The sequence below is a fragment of the Phascolarctos cinereus genome, unplaced genomic scaffold (genome assembly GCF_003287225.1).
Source record: "Phascolarctos cinereus isolate Bilbo 61053 unplaced genomic scaffold, phaCin_HiC Scaffold_726;HRSCAF=1367, whole genome shotgun sequence".
Lineage (NCBI taxonomy): Eukaryota > Metazoa > Chordata > Mammalia > Diprotodontia > Phascolarctidae > Phascolarctos > Phascolarctos cinereus.
Genome location: NW_027556098.1, coordinates 44,255,465 through 44,270,180, shown reverse-complemented (window position 1 = coordinate 44,270,180; position 14,716 = coordinate 44,255,465). Strand labels below are relative to the sequence as shown.

At 35.1% G+C, this 14,716-nt stretch overlaps 2 protein-coding genes across 2 annotated transcripts in view; one reads left to right on the top strand and one right to left on the bottom strand.

Annotated features, from left to right (window-relative positions):
* TMPRSS3 (transmembrane serine protease 3) overlaps positions 1-2,037 on the bottom strand; it is a 77,887-nt gene extending 75,850 nt beyond the window's left edge. Inside the window, exons 1-2 of the mRNA XM_020973878.2 lie at positions 1,835-2,037; positions 578-728 (exon numbers count right to left, since the gene is read on the bottom strand). Coding sequence (XP_020829537.1) covers positions 578-728; positions 1,835-1,855 — 172 coding nt within the window. The 5' untranslated portion in view covers positions 1,856-2,037. The remainder of the gene's footprint in view (positions 1-577; positions 729-1,834) is intronic.
* A 6,033-nt stretch (positions 2,038-8,070) lies between these two features.
* UBASH3A (ubiquitin associated and SH3 domain containing A) overlaps positions 8,071-14,716 on the top strand; it is a 99,846-nt gene continuing 93,200 nt past the window's right edge. The window contains exons 1-2 of the mRNA XM_020973877.2: positions 8,071-8,316; positions 11,165-11,218. Of these exons, the coding sequence (XP_020829536.1) occupies positions 8,204-8,316; positions 11,165-11,218 (167 nt within the window). The 5' untranslated portion in view covers positions 8,071-8,203. The remainder of the gene's footprint in view (positions 8,317-11,164; positions 11,219-14,716) is intronic.

The following is a 14,716-nucleotide window of genomic DNA, read 5'->3' as shown; positions in this document are numbered from 1 at the left end:
TCTGACACTCTCATACTCCTGGAATACTAATGGAGAAAATGGGCTTAAATTCAAGGAGATTTGATTGGACATAAGAAAGAATTAATGGTATAAGAAAAGCAATGTGTCATAGTGGATAGTTTGCCTCGAAGAAAGGAAGATTTGAGTTCAAGTCTCTTCTCTGACCTAAGCAAGTCATATAATCTTAGGACCCCCTAGAAATTCTGCAAGAAAAGGTACCCATCTGAAATGGTAGAGGAAATTCCTCACAAGAACCTCCCTATAATGATCTGGTCCAAAAAGGGATATAAGGGAGAATTTGCTTGTCATCATAATAAAACCCTGCAACATGCTACTGGGAGGAGCCTTTATCTCTGGAAATCTTCAATGAGGAAATTCAACCATTATCCATTCTGAATACCTAGCTAAAGGTGGCAGAAGTGTTGAACCAATAAATCATTGTTTTTCTTTCTGACTGTAGCATTCTGGGGTCACAAGAAGCTTATGCTCTACCCTCAGGGACAGAAGAACACATGGGGAGATTATTAAGAGATATATTCTATAACATTGACTTTTGAAATGAGAGAAAAAAACTTACCTGGTCCAATATCACCAGGTTCCATTTTTAAATCATCAAAACCAAAAAATGATCTAAAAGAAAAAGGGGCCTCAGCTGTAGACAGTTCAGGATTTGTCCCAGTGACTACTTCAGAATTTCCATGGCTGGTCTCCAACTCTACTTCCACCTCCTTTTCAAGAAAGAGAGAAAAAGAGGGAGAGAGAAAAAAAATCCAAATCTTTGAGGACTCTGTCTTGTGATTACCCTTAGACTATTCTTCATGAGGTGAAGCCTATGACTTTCCAAGAGAGTTATCTGTAGCCTTGCTGTGCAACTACCATAAATTTTAATTCCAAACGCAATTCTAAATATTGCCATTCCTCTACAAAAAAAAAAAAATCAGCCCATTAGACATATGACCTAATTAAGGGTGAGAATAAATGCTGGTGCTGGGTGTCGCCTATGTGCTTTTGTTCTCTTAGCTGCCATTATGTAGCAAAGTCTGAAGGAGCATAGGGCAACTCACTTCCAACAGTTACAACAGGATAGCTTTATGCCCTAATCACGGAATTCCATCAATTCCCCAATGCAAAGGTCAAGAACTTTTACACAGCTATAGTTTACACAAATTTAAAACACGTATGTTAATAGATGTTTGACACTATTCTTCATCATTTTACTTTTGTATTCCTTTTGCTTTAGAAATCTTTCAAAGCAGTTTTTATTAAACTATGCAAATATTAACAAGGGACCCGCGGCTAGTCTTGGACTATTTGGCCAGCCCCCTTCCCTATTACACAATTTAGTCTTTAATCTTTTTTTTTAATTCTCAATTCAAAATAAGAAGAATGTGCTGATATTTTCCCCTCCCCCTCCTTCTTCATTCTGTTAGCTATTTGAAATATCAAATGTAATTCATGAGTTTATGCTTCAGCCATTTTGTTTTTTTATCCCGGCTGGTATCTACAGCTTACTATCAGCATTCAGAAAATTATTTAGAAGAAAGAAAGAAAGAAAGAAAGAAAGAAAGAAAGAAAGAAAGAAAGAAAGAAAGAAAGAAAGAAAGAAAGAGACAGAAGGAAAGAAAAGAAGAAAGGAAGGAAGAAAAGAAGAAAGGAAGGAAGAAAAGAAGAAAAAAGAAAGAAAGGAAAAGTGTGTAAAATGTTTTTTGAAATGTAAGACTTATAAGTAAAGAATTTTCTCTCTCAAACAGGTAATCGAGTATATAGCACACTGAAGAACATGAGGAATTCTTCCTTTCAAAGATGCGTCACCACCCACCCCCATGTTACTCACCATTTCTGGAGAATCCATCATTCAAAACAAAAGAGTTTTCCTTTTTCATCATAAAAATCAACTCAATGAGAAACTAGTCTAACAAATTACTCCACTTTGGAAATATGTTCACCAATTCACTCAGCACTGCAGGCTCAGTAATTGTAGCAAACGACATTATTGCTGTGGTCTGTGAAATTCAAGCTATCTAAAGATATCTGATAGCCCAGATGGCAGGACTACAGAAATGAGGAAGGCAAGAGAAAAAAAGTCTGCCTCTTTTTTAATTAGTGTGAGCAGGTAAGGTAATCAAACCCTTCCAGGGACCTCTCAAAAAAGAATCTTTTGAATAGATTGTTTTCATTTTCATTAAGACTAGCAGAGGAAGCTGGGGTAGTGTGGTGGTAGTTCTCACTAGGGGTGAAGCTAAGCTTTTTTATCCCCCTTTTATTTACCTGGTCCAATAAAAAATAGTGATAAATAATTCAGGAGTTAAAGGATTTAAAATTAAAGGGTTAGAATCTTTACCTGCTACTTACTACTCACACTCTGTGCCTCTGTTCTCTCTTGTGAAAATGAGGCAATTGGACTAAATTATCTTAACAGACCCTTCTATTTCTAAATTCTATTACCTATGAACCACAGTACACATTTAAGGTTGTGTACCATATTTATGGCACTATTGGGCACTAAGACAAAATATAAAATTTCTTCCCTATGATAAAACTAAATTTCTGATCTCAAGAAATTCACAGTCCATTGTAGCAGCTTGTGACTTAATCAAAAATAAGTGAATTAGTGCGGAGGTCTGTCACCCCCTGGCTTGCTCTCAAATGGCATAATTTGGAGAATAGATGTCATATTGGTCCAAATCTGTACCTGTCTGTAAAGATGCAAACCAAAGGAATCATCATTTCATGTCAAAGTTTAATTAAATGTGAAACTTGACAAAGCAAATTACATAGATGTAAGATTCAATCTCTTTCCTTGTAGAGGTTTAAGTTCATCTCCATTTAACTTTCCCTATCTGTGAGCTATATTAGAAAAAGGCAGTGTTTTGTACTGGAAAGAATATCAAATTGAGAATAAAGAGACTCATAATAGCCTGGTGTTCAGCCCTGTTGGATTGTGAAGTGGAGAGGTGGGTCCCTTATGATCATATTCTGTCTGTCTCTTGCCTAGTATGAAGCCTCCCACAGGAAAGAGAAGAAACACCTTTCCATCATCAAGTTTCTAGCCTGATCTGTTGCCTTTGGGAAGGAGAATATCATCACTCCTTCTGTTCCAAGTTTTTATTTCCTCACCTGAAATGCCCATGGCTCTGAAAGGACTTCACCATGAGTTCATAATACCATTGACTCTAAAAATCTCTCCAAATGTTTCACTTAAAGATTGAGTAATAACATTTCTACAGATTGCAGCTTGAAGTCTTCTCTAGTCTTTCTTGAAGTCTCTGTAGGCTTTGATGCTGTCAATCATCCTCTTCTCCTTGATACTTTCTTCTGTCTAGGTTTTCATGGCATTCCTCTTTCCTGGTTCGCCGTTTGATCACTCCTTCTCAGCCTCCTTTGCTCAGTCTTCATCCAGGCCATTTCCAATAACCATAGGTATCACACAGGGCTAAGACCTGGGCCCTCTGTATTAATTCATTTGGTGATCTCATTAGCTCCCATGGATTCAATTATGGTTTCTCTGCTAATGATTGCCCAATTTGTTTTTCCAACCCCAGTCTCTCTGCTGACCCCCAGTCTCACACTTCCTTTCAGATATTTTGAACCATATGTCCAGCAAACATTTTAAACTCATCATGTCCCAAATAGAACTTATATTTTTCCCTATCCCCCTTAAATTCCCTATTACTACTTTGGGTACCACCATTCTCCCAATCCTTCAGGCTCATAACCTTTTTGTCATCCTCATCTCCTAGTCTCTCTCATTCCTCTCCCCACATCTAATCTATTGCCAAGGCCTGTGCATTGCACCTTTGCAGCATCTCTCAAATATACCCTCTTCTCTTCTCCAATACAGCCACCACCCCATTGTAGACCCTCATCTCCTCTTGTCTGGACTATTACAATAGCCAGCTAGTGAGGCTGCCTGCCACAAGTGTCTCCCCACTACAGTTTATCCTCCACTAAGCCACTGATGTGATTTTCCTAAAGCATGGATCAACAAATTCCAGTGGTCAGACTTGCCTTTTAGGAAAAATCATTTTGACACCTGAATGGCCAGGCAGGAGGTGCATAAGGCAGTTTGGCAAGACACTCACATCTCTACTTCCCATTCCTACTGGAGTTCAATCAACCTTCTTCTCCTACTCGTGGACAGTCTGATCTCTCAGGCCAAGTGGAAATCAGTTAGACTTATGATGCCTCCTCTCAGATGTTTTTTCCCCTCATCTGGGTAGGATTCTGAGTGCCCACCATGTAGCAGGTAGTACATTCAAAAATGCTTGTTGATTGATTTATTCCTATCTGTCTTTGTTGCTCATTAAGAGGGATGGTCTTTTTCTTTATCTTGATTTGGTCATTAACCCCTGCCAACTTGGTAACTGGTAACACGGTGATTTTTCATAGAGATTAACTTTCATAATACATTCACATAGTTCTGATGACTATAAAATAGGATAAAATTGGGCTCTTACTTGTTTTTATAGTTACAATTACATGGCAGCTAAAAAATTCATTTCGTATTCATTAACATATCATTATTTTAGTTTACTATTGCAATCAGTAACACATCAGCTACTCCTTTTCTTCCTACAAAAAAATGAAATAAGGATCAAATGCAATATTTGTAAATTGTAAATTGTAGAGTATTTAGTACAGCGCCTTGCTCATAGTAGGTAGTTAATAAATGCCCTTTTCCCTTTCTTCCTTTACTCTTCTCTACCTCTCCTCTTCCCTTCCTTTCCTTTCCCCAGAAGCAACTATGGGGATGAGGCAGCATGGTTTTCACAGCTATAACGTATTCCCTATCCTTCCTGCATTGGTTCATCTACAACCTCTTTAAATCCAGTATAAAGATTTACATATTTAAACACTGTGAGGTGGTAGTTCTTGCTTTAAGAGAGAAAAATTAGAATATAATTCTTTTAATAATAATGACTAGCTGCTTTATAAATATGATCTCATTTTATCCTCACAACAAACCTATGAGATAGATGCCACTTTGATCCCAATTTTACAGATGAAAAAACTGAGCCAGGCAGAGGTTAAAATGTCTTGCTAAGGGTCACACAGCCAACAAATATCTAAAGTTAGATATGAACTCAGGTCAATCCTGACTCCAGCTCTGCTGCTTTATCCACTCTGCCACCTAGTTGCTTAGTGATATTTTATCTGGATGTAATTTACCATGCATGCAAGCTGCAATTGTGGGAGTGGGGGAGGAGTGGGAGCAGCCCAGATGGAAGACTCTCTTCAAGAGATAGACTTCAAGCCAAGGATTTTTCCCTGGCTAGATAAAGGTAAGATCACTTTAACTACTTCCTAAGTTTGTATTTTTGCAATATGGAGAGCAGAAGAGAAACCTGCAAAAAAGCTAAATTTAACAGGATGTAAGATCACCCTCCTGTCTCGTCAAACAACATATTGCCTGGGGGATAGAAACATTTTATGAATTCTATTTACTATGTGTATATTTCAAGGATTTGGGCTTTTATTGTTGTTCAGTGTGTGTGTGTGTGTGTGTGTGTGTGTGTGTGTGTGTGTGTGTGTTGTGTGTGTTTTAAGCTTTACCCACAAAAAGAAGCCTGGAAGAACTAGGACTTAGATTGAAACCTCTACCCCTGAGCACATTTTCTCCTAGATGACAGCTAGCTTTGTACTAGGAACCTTTGGGTTTTCCTCTACCAACCTGGAAGAGGGTAAAGGGAGTAGAGACTTCAAGCAGAAGGTCACACTCTGGCAAGCCACAGTGGCTTCTGATGACAAATATTCTATCAGGGAGATTGTTCAATCTCTTATTGTCATTCATTCATATTTACCTTTTTATTTTTCTCTTCATTCCTATGTTTGAATTTCAAAGATTCTATGCAGCTGTTATCATTTCATCAGGAATGCTTGGAAAACCTCTATTTCATTAAAAATCTATTTTTCCCCTGTAGCATTATGATCAGTTTTTCTGGAAAAGTTGGGTTTGTTATTGTTGTTGTTGTTGTTGTTGTTTTAACTGTGAGTCTATCTCCTTTGCCTCAGAAGGCAAATATCATATTCCAAACTCTTTATTTCTTCATTATGGGGGCTGCAAAATTATATGTGGTCCTGACTGGCTTCTCAGTGTTTAAATTCTTTCTGTTTACTTGCAGTATTTTTTCTTTGAACTAGAAGCTCTGGACTTTGGCTATAATCTTCTTGAGAGTTTTCATTTCGGTATTTCTTTCAGGAAGATTCTTTCTATTTCCACTTTGCCCTCTGGCTCTAAGACATCTGGGCGGTTTTCTTTTGTGATGGGCAGTTTTGGTTTTGGTCATGATGTTCAAATAATCCAATAATTCTTAATTTTTTTCTCCTTAATCTGTTTTCTAGGTATTTGTTTTTGCTCTGATATATGTTAAATAATCTTTTTCTCAGTCTTTTAACTTAGTTTTAATATTTCTTGTTGACTGGCTTCTATTTTGTCCATTCTAATTTTCAGGGAGTTTGTTGCTTGGCTAAGTCTTTGCACTTTTTGTGCCAAGCTGTTAGTTCCCCTTCTGATTCTTTCTTCCATGGAAATATTTTTCCTTCAACTTTGTTGTTTCATTTGTTTAAATTTTTTTTAATTTTTTTAACTCTTGCTTCATCCCCTCTGGTTTAATTTGTGCCCACACTGCTTTTTCTTTGAGGCTTTGCTTGTAGATGATTTAGTCTTTATCTTCTTCTCATTTTGTGTCTGGAGCATCTCTGTCGTTTATGGTGTGATTCTTTTTTGTTTGTTTGTTTATTAATTCTTCCATTCTACTTCCTGACTTTCAACTTGATGTTAAGACTAGGCTCTGCAGCACTTCAAGATCTGTGTTGCTTCTGCTGCTGCTTTCTTTGGCCATTGAATGCTGTGTTATTTCAGGATGTCAGGGAAAGCGCAGGCTGGGTGCTTGCAGACTTTCAGTGCTTCTTAAAGTGGTCTGATCCAGTATGCTGCCCACCCTGGTTTGAGCTTTACAAGTCTTCAAACTGTCTTTAGGTCTGAGAAATAGTAGACGACTATAGAATTCAGCCACTATCATCTAACTGGAAAGCTCTGCTGGTTCAGAGAGGCAGACTTCTCATCTTCTCTGTAGTCTGGGATTCCTGCCCTAGTTAATCTTCTGTGGGTTTCAGATACAGCTAGAATCTGGACCGGAAATACTGCTAAGCTCCTGGGTCCAAGTCACCCAGCTGCTGCTTGCTTCTAAAATTGCTCCTTTTAGAACACAACTTAAGGACTACAAGTGTTTCTTACCCCAGAATACCACCCATGGGTGATATCTTCTCTTCAACCTGCCCTTGATCTTTGACCTGGAACTGTGTAGGAGGTGACAAATTTGCCAGTTAGCACCTGTTTGCACACTCTCCACAGGTTTAGGGCCCTAGATCAGGAGACACTTTTTGACCTGGTGCATTGCCTCTCCCTGTACTAGAACACTCTGTACTTTCTGGTTCTGATCAGATTTTGTCACCAGAGTCCATGGACGTCTGTGTATGTCCTCTGTGCTGCCCTGAGCTATAGAAATGACCCACTGTGACTTTTTCTAGGATTTTCTAATTTAGACTTTGTCTGATGCATTTTCTTGATCTGTTTGAAGGAGTTTGGGGGAGGAGGAAACTCATTTACTTCTTGCTACTCTGCCATCTTGGATCTACTTCAGAATGTTAACTTCTAAGATGATATGCAATATACATAAATTCAATCTCTCTTAAAGGTGAAAGTAATTCATTAAAAAGAAAATATATTTAATAAGAGATTGAATCTCAGACCTCAAATTTGTTTCATGTTGTGAGAAACTGACATTTATTTTCATTCTAGCAAGGCCAATTTAAATCAACTCGCTATGAGATGACTTCCAAAAAAAATAGAAATCACACCATAAACATGCAAGAAAAAAAAAATCTGGAAGTGATTACTACAACCATTCAGTTGTCTTTCTTCCAAATAGGGTTCCCTGGTGTGGGTGTGACTGAACAGCTAGACTCTCTATAGACTTGTTCAAGTAAAAGCATGCAGTAGGAAGGAAAAAAAAAAGAGAGAATTCATATTACTTAAATGCCTAGAGGAAACCACCATCCTGCAAACAGGATGTCAGCTTTGTCAGAGAGATCACAAGTAGATGTAGGGTTTGGTCTTAACCTCAGTCTCTCTTCTCTTATAAAACTAAATATACTGATTTTAGTCTGCCAGGCATATCTATTTACCTTGAGTTAGTAAAGCATGGCTGCTAGAGAAACTCAGCTCTACACAAAGATCTCTAAGAAGCTTAAGGACCAAATTACCTTCCCTTTTTTGGAAGCACTTCTGGCTATGGGGTTCCCAGCACACACAGCGTGAGTACTGTTTTCTAGAAATGTTGTTTTTGATATGCCTGAAAGTTTGCCTTGGAGAACCTGAAACTTTGAGCTCTTTGAAATTCAAGCCATAGGCATCTGTTACTACCACTCTGTCATTCTCGGCTTATATCTCAAGCTTGAAACTCTTCCTCCAGAAGTTTAACTGAATATTAGACTCTTCATTTTCTTTAAAAAGAAAACAACATTCTTTAACTTTTTTGGAGGTAAATATTTTCAATACATACTCTAGGTAGCTCAGAACATTACAGAAATACTTTGGTTAATGAAGATTATCACATGGAAGGTTTGTGTGTCAGGGAGTACTCCATCAATCAATAAACAATAATTTATTGAGTGTCTACTATATGACTCAGCAGTTTTATTAACTACCAAGGTAGAGTAGTAAATGCTAAGTTTTATTAACTACCAAGGCAGAGTAGTAAATCAGTTTGTGTATAGCTATATTTACTTGTGAATGGATCTATCACATGTGTCTTGGGTTCCTCCTTCATTATCTGCCATGTCAATATGCTTTCTGTCAAAAAGTTATACATTATTAACCCCCATTTTGCAGAAAAGAAAACTGAGGCATTGTTATCACCAATAATTCATTATTTATTTGGATACCATGTGATTCATTTAGATTAAGACTTCTGTGTTAAACTGACTTTAGGGTTTGTTAGGAAGAGTATGTTTTCAAATCCATAATTACCAGGATAAAAGTTCTACAAATTTTATCTTTAGGGCACAAGGAAATTTTGAGGTTTTGGTTAGAGACAATTTTTTTAAATTAAATCTTAACATTAAAACAGGGTAAATTAAATGAAATAACCTTTGGTGCTTACACTTCTCTCCCTATACTGAATTATCATCATTATCATTTTGATCATCCAAAAATAGTTTTCTATTTGAGTATGGATCAATGCTAGATGGCTTGCTAAAAGAAGCAATTCATTTCAACAAACATTTCTATAACATTTCTCATTTGGACCACAAATAAGCCTCTCATTTTTCTTTTGGTTGTTAGTTGGGGTAGTGTAATTCGACAAAGAATGGTTTCCAACATGGATGACCTCTTTCTGTACCTCGGTAACAATTATCCTGACATTTGCCTTAGAAAAGCATTTAGAAAACACTTAATAAGCATCTACTAGTACAGAGTTCAAATCGCTTCTTGCAGAAAATATAAAAATAAATATTCAGCATCTCAAACTCAACTTATCCAAAATAAAACTCATCTTTCCCCCAAAACCTACCCCTTTTCTGAAATTTCTTCTTTATGCCAAGGTCACACTATTCTTCTAGGTATCCTTGGTGTTATTCTTTACTCCACATTCATTAGTCCCTACCCTACCCCTTTTACCCCATCTGAATTAATTGCAAAATATTGTCTTTTTGAGCTCCCCAGGGATTCTTACATATACCCTTTATCTCTATTCTCATAGCCACTATCCTAGTTCAGATCCTCATCACCTCCGGCCTAGACTAAAACTAAATTAGTCTCCCTACCTGAAATCTTTCCTCACCCCAATGCATTTTCTACCCAGCTGCCAAAATGATTTTCTGAAAGCACAAGTCTGGCCATGTCACACCCATAATTAATAAACTCCAGAGCCTTTAGAATAAGGCACAGATTTCTCTGATTGGCCTCTAGAGCACTTCACAACCAGAATCCAACCTACCAAGGTTTTCCAACCTTGTATACATTATCCTCCTTCTTTCATTGCATGTTCTAGCCACACTTCAGAAAAACGGATTTGTAATAACCAGAGATTAAGCCATAATTTCCTGGAAACTAAATCCAACCCAAACTCTCCTAGAAGTATGATCTGACATTAGTTCAGAAGGCATCAGTGCCATTCTGGACCAGTGTCTGCACCCATCCCTATGGCTAGAGGAAAATTACACTAATTTTCAAGGATAGAGAAGGCTTTTGTAATTCACTCAGCAACTGAGTTTCCTAAAGAAAAGATTTGAGCCCTTTTTGGAATATTTCTTGGCACAAGCCCTGCTTGCTTTTCAAGAGCTGTTAGGGTCAGATCAAAATGATGTTAATGATAGCTATATGTTGTTATTTGTGAAGCAGTATTCCCTCATTGAACAAAATAATTCTATAGATATAATGAATGTATTTTCAGGAGTTTAAAAAAAAAGGAGTTGGATAGATAAAATCAACCAATACTTGGTATCTTAATTGTATAGACTTTTATAATAATATGCCCACTGTGGAATTTGTAATCTTTATAATAAAAAAATCTTGATTACTTATCATCACTTCCATACCACCTTTACTCTGCCATCTGCCTCATATTTATTACATAAATAAGAACTATACTATATGCATTATAGAACATATGTATAAGGGTAAGGATGGAGCATTTTCATGAGTAATCACAGTGTTCTTTTAACTTATGATTCTCCATTTTGTGCCTCTCAAATTTCTTGTGATATATTTTATAATGCTTATCAATTTGAATTTTTAAGTACTATTTGATGAAATATTAGAATTTCCATGTGATTCCAATAATTAATAGAAATGATTATAGAATATACAAAAGCTAGATTATTCTGGAAAATCCAGAAATATTAACTATCTAAGTCTAAATGTGGTCATAGTTTCCATTTACATCCATCTTATTTTCTGGATTTTTAAATTTAGTTCTTAAAAAAAAAAAACATGCTCGGGGCCTAGATTTGATAAATAAGTGATTTCCCAATTCCATTTTGTTTGTGTCTTTAAAAGATTTAGTGACAACTGAAAAAGATCATTAGGATGTTCCTTATTTTCTTTCTCACTTGTGTGGTTTTAAGTCTTGATCTACATTCTATGTTATGTTTTCCACAGACAAAAAGCACTGGCAGCTACAGGAAGAAGGACAGTAGAAGAGGCATCAGAATGGTGAGTAAATTTGTTTTTTGTGTTGACGTTATGACAATTCAAATTGTTCTTCTCTCCCCCCTCAGAACTCCTATCTTTCAGCATAGTATTATTAAAACCTCAAAACTCTATTCTCATAGCCACTATCCTGGTTCAGGATATGGGGCTAGGCTATGTGTTCAGAGGTAAAAATAAAATTAAGCTATCTATCTACTAAGAGTTAATACATATCAAATAGTAGATAGATTAGAAAAAAAATAAAGTAGCTGGATTGAAAAAAAGAACATAGTCATTTGAATAGCAAAAATTATACTCAACTTTTGTTCTTTAAGGAAAGAAAATGTTAATCTATGTTTCTTTTAGAATAGTTTTTATATCTATAATCATAAGAAAGACATATAGATTAACAGTTTTCTTGCTAGAGTAAATTAACATCAAGAAGAAAATTTATATATTCTAAATTATGTCCCTACTTAGTGACTTTAATCATTTGTGAAAAATTTTCTGTTATTTTTGTTACATCATTTTATTATGATCCAAAGCATATATGTGTGGAGATAGATATAGATATATATATATATATATACCTATATGTATATAGGTATATATGCACACATATATACATATAGGTATATATGCATATATACCTATATGTATATATGTATATATGCACACATATATACATATATACACACATAAATATGCTTTGGATCATAATAAAGAAGGGTACACATATGTTTTATTTATACATACATGTATTATACACATATATGTATATATGTATGTATCTACTCCTTTTTGTGATTTTTTCTTTCTCATTACTATTCTGAAGCTATTAAACAGTTCAAATAGTTCTTTAATTGATTCCCTATGCATTTTGTAAACATGCCATCACATTGCCTGAAAGCAGGAATAATTTTGTCCTTGCTTACCCATGTCTTTATTGAGAAAGCTTCTTGTTTCTAGTATTTTTTTTTATCACAAATAGTGCTAGGAACACAGACATATACATATATATGTGTACATATATTTATATATGTGTGTGATATATACATAAACATTGGTTTATTGATTTTGAAGTAATACATTCAAAAGGATGAGGTTGAAAATTTGCACAGAGTTTATTTGGTATTGTATTATTAATAGCATAATTTCCAAAGGGGAAGTACTAGAAGTTTTCCTACTATGAGCACAGAAAAACAAGGATATTCTCTCTCCTCTCTTTATTAAAAGTTCTAGAAATGTTAGCTATAGTAAAAAAAAAGAGTTGAAATTAAAGTATAAGCATGAGTATGGAGATAAAATTATCTCTATCTAGATAATCAACAAAGAAAATAATTGGCATGATTAATAGATTCAGAATAGTTGCAGAATAAAAAATAAATCCACAAAAATAATCGATATTCATATACAGTATTAATAGTAATCAATTCAAAGAAAAATCAATTCAAAAATACAGTTTATAAAATACTTGGAAATTAATCTATGCAGACATATGAAAGATTTATGTAAGTACAACTTACAGAAATAAAGGAAAACTAAAATAATTGGAGTAACAGCCAATGCTTGTAGTTGATCCATATCAATATCATAAAATGATAATAATATAATACCTAAATTCATTTACAGATTTTTTGCCATACCAATCAAGTTACAGTATAGGATTAGATAAATTGAGAACAAAATTCATTTTTAAGAAAAATAGGTCAAAATTTTAGAGTAGAATAGTGAAAAGTGGGAATGAAGGGAGCATTGCCTTACCAAGCTTCACACTATATTATAAAGTGGTTATCATTAAAACTTGTTGATATTCAGGTTTCAAACTATACTACAAAGTCATAATCGTCAAAACAATTTGGTACTGGGTAAGAAATAGAGACGTTGATCAATGAAATGAATTAGGTACAAAATATATGGAAGTAAATGAGCACAGTAGCCTAGAGTTTGATAAACCCAAAGATGCCAGCTATTGGGACAAGAACCTACTATCTGACAAAACTATTAGAAAAACTAGAAAGCAATCTGGCAGAAACTGGGTATAGACCAACATCTCACAACATATACCAAAGGAAGCTCCACATAGGCATGGGATTTAGTCATATAGGGTGACATCATAAACAAATTAGAGGAGAACGAAGAAATTACTTCTCAGATCTATGGAAATGAGAAAAGTTCATGAACAAATAAAAGACAGAGAGAGTCACAGGAGGTAACATGGATAATTTTGAATACATAACATTAAAAAGTTTTTAGACAAACAGAAATAATTAGAAGAGAAGCAGGAAAAAATCTTTGAAGCAAGTTTATCTAATAAAGGTCTCATTTCTAAGATATACAAGGAACTGACTCAAATTTATAAGAATAAGAGTCATTCTCCAATTAAGAAATGGTCCCAGGATACAAATAGGCAGTTTTTAGAGGAAGAAATACAAGTTATGAATGGCCATATGAAAAATGCTCTAAATCATTTATTATTAGAAAAATAAAAATACCTCTGAGGTACTGCATCATACTCATCAGATTGGTAAAGATGAAAGAAAAGGAAAATGACAAATGCTAAAGGAGCTATGGGAAAACAGGTGTACTAATGTTCTTTTGGTGGAGTTGTGAAATGATCTACCTATTCTGAAAAGTAATTTGTAACTATGCCCCAAATGTTATGAGATGGCACTTACCATTTGACCCAGTTACACTGCTGCTACATCTGTACCCCAAAGAGATGAAAGAAAGAGGAAAAGAAACCATATGTACAAACATATTTATAGCACCTCTTTTGTGGTAGCAAAGAATTGGAAACTAAGTGGTTTCCCCCTAAATAAGGAAATGGTTGAACAAGTTATGATGGGAAGTTGATGAAGTACTCTAATTCTGTAAGAAATGATGAAGTGGATGGCTTCAGAGAAAGCTGGGAATATTTGTATGAAGTGATGAAAGTGAAGTGAGCAGAACCAGGAGAACCCTTTTTGCAATAACAACAATATTATAAAAACAAATTTAAAGGACTTAAGAACTCTTAACACAATGACCAACCATAATTACATAGGCTTTGTAATGAAATATGCTACCCACCTCAGATAGACTCATTGTTCAGATTGTGGAATATACATATGTACATGTACATATATACACACATATATATATCTATGAACATGCAAATGGGAGAATTTGACTATACGTGTATTGGGCTTTGTTTTTCTTGTTTAATCAATAGTTGGAGAGTATAAAAGAGAGAATCCAGAGCTGAAAATAAAATAAAATTAATTTTAAAAATTCAATCCTGTTTTTAAAAAATAGAAAACTCAGGGAACAGACTAGATAAGCAAGAACTGGAGCAGGGGGCGGGGAACGGGAGGGCTTAGAAGACATTTATCCATAGGCTAATAAACTCCAGAATATAATTTATTGAGAAATTTAACTTGAACTTCTGAGCAAAGCAGTTTGGCAAACATTTTATACCATATACCACAACAAGCTCCAAGGAAGTACAACCCTAATATAGATGGTCATATAGTTTTGAAA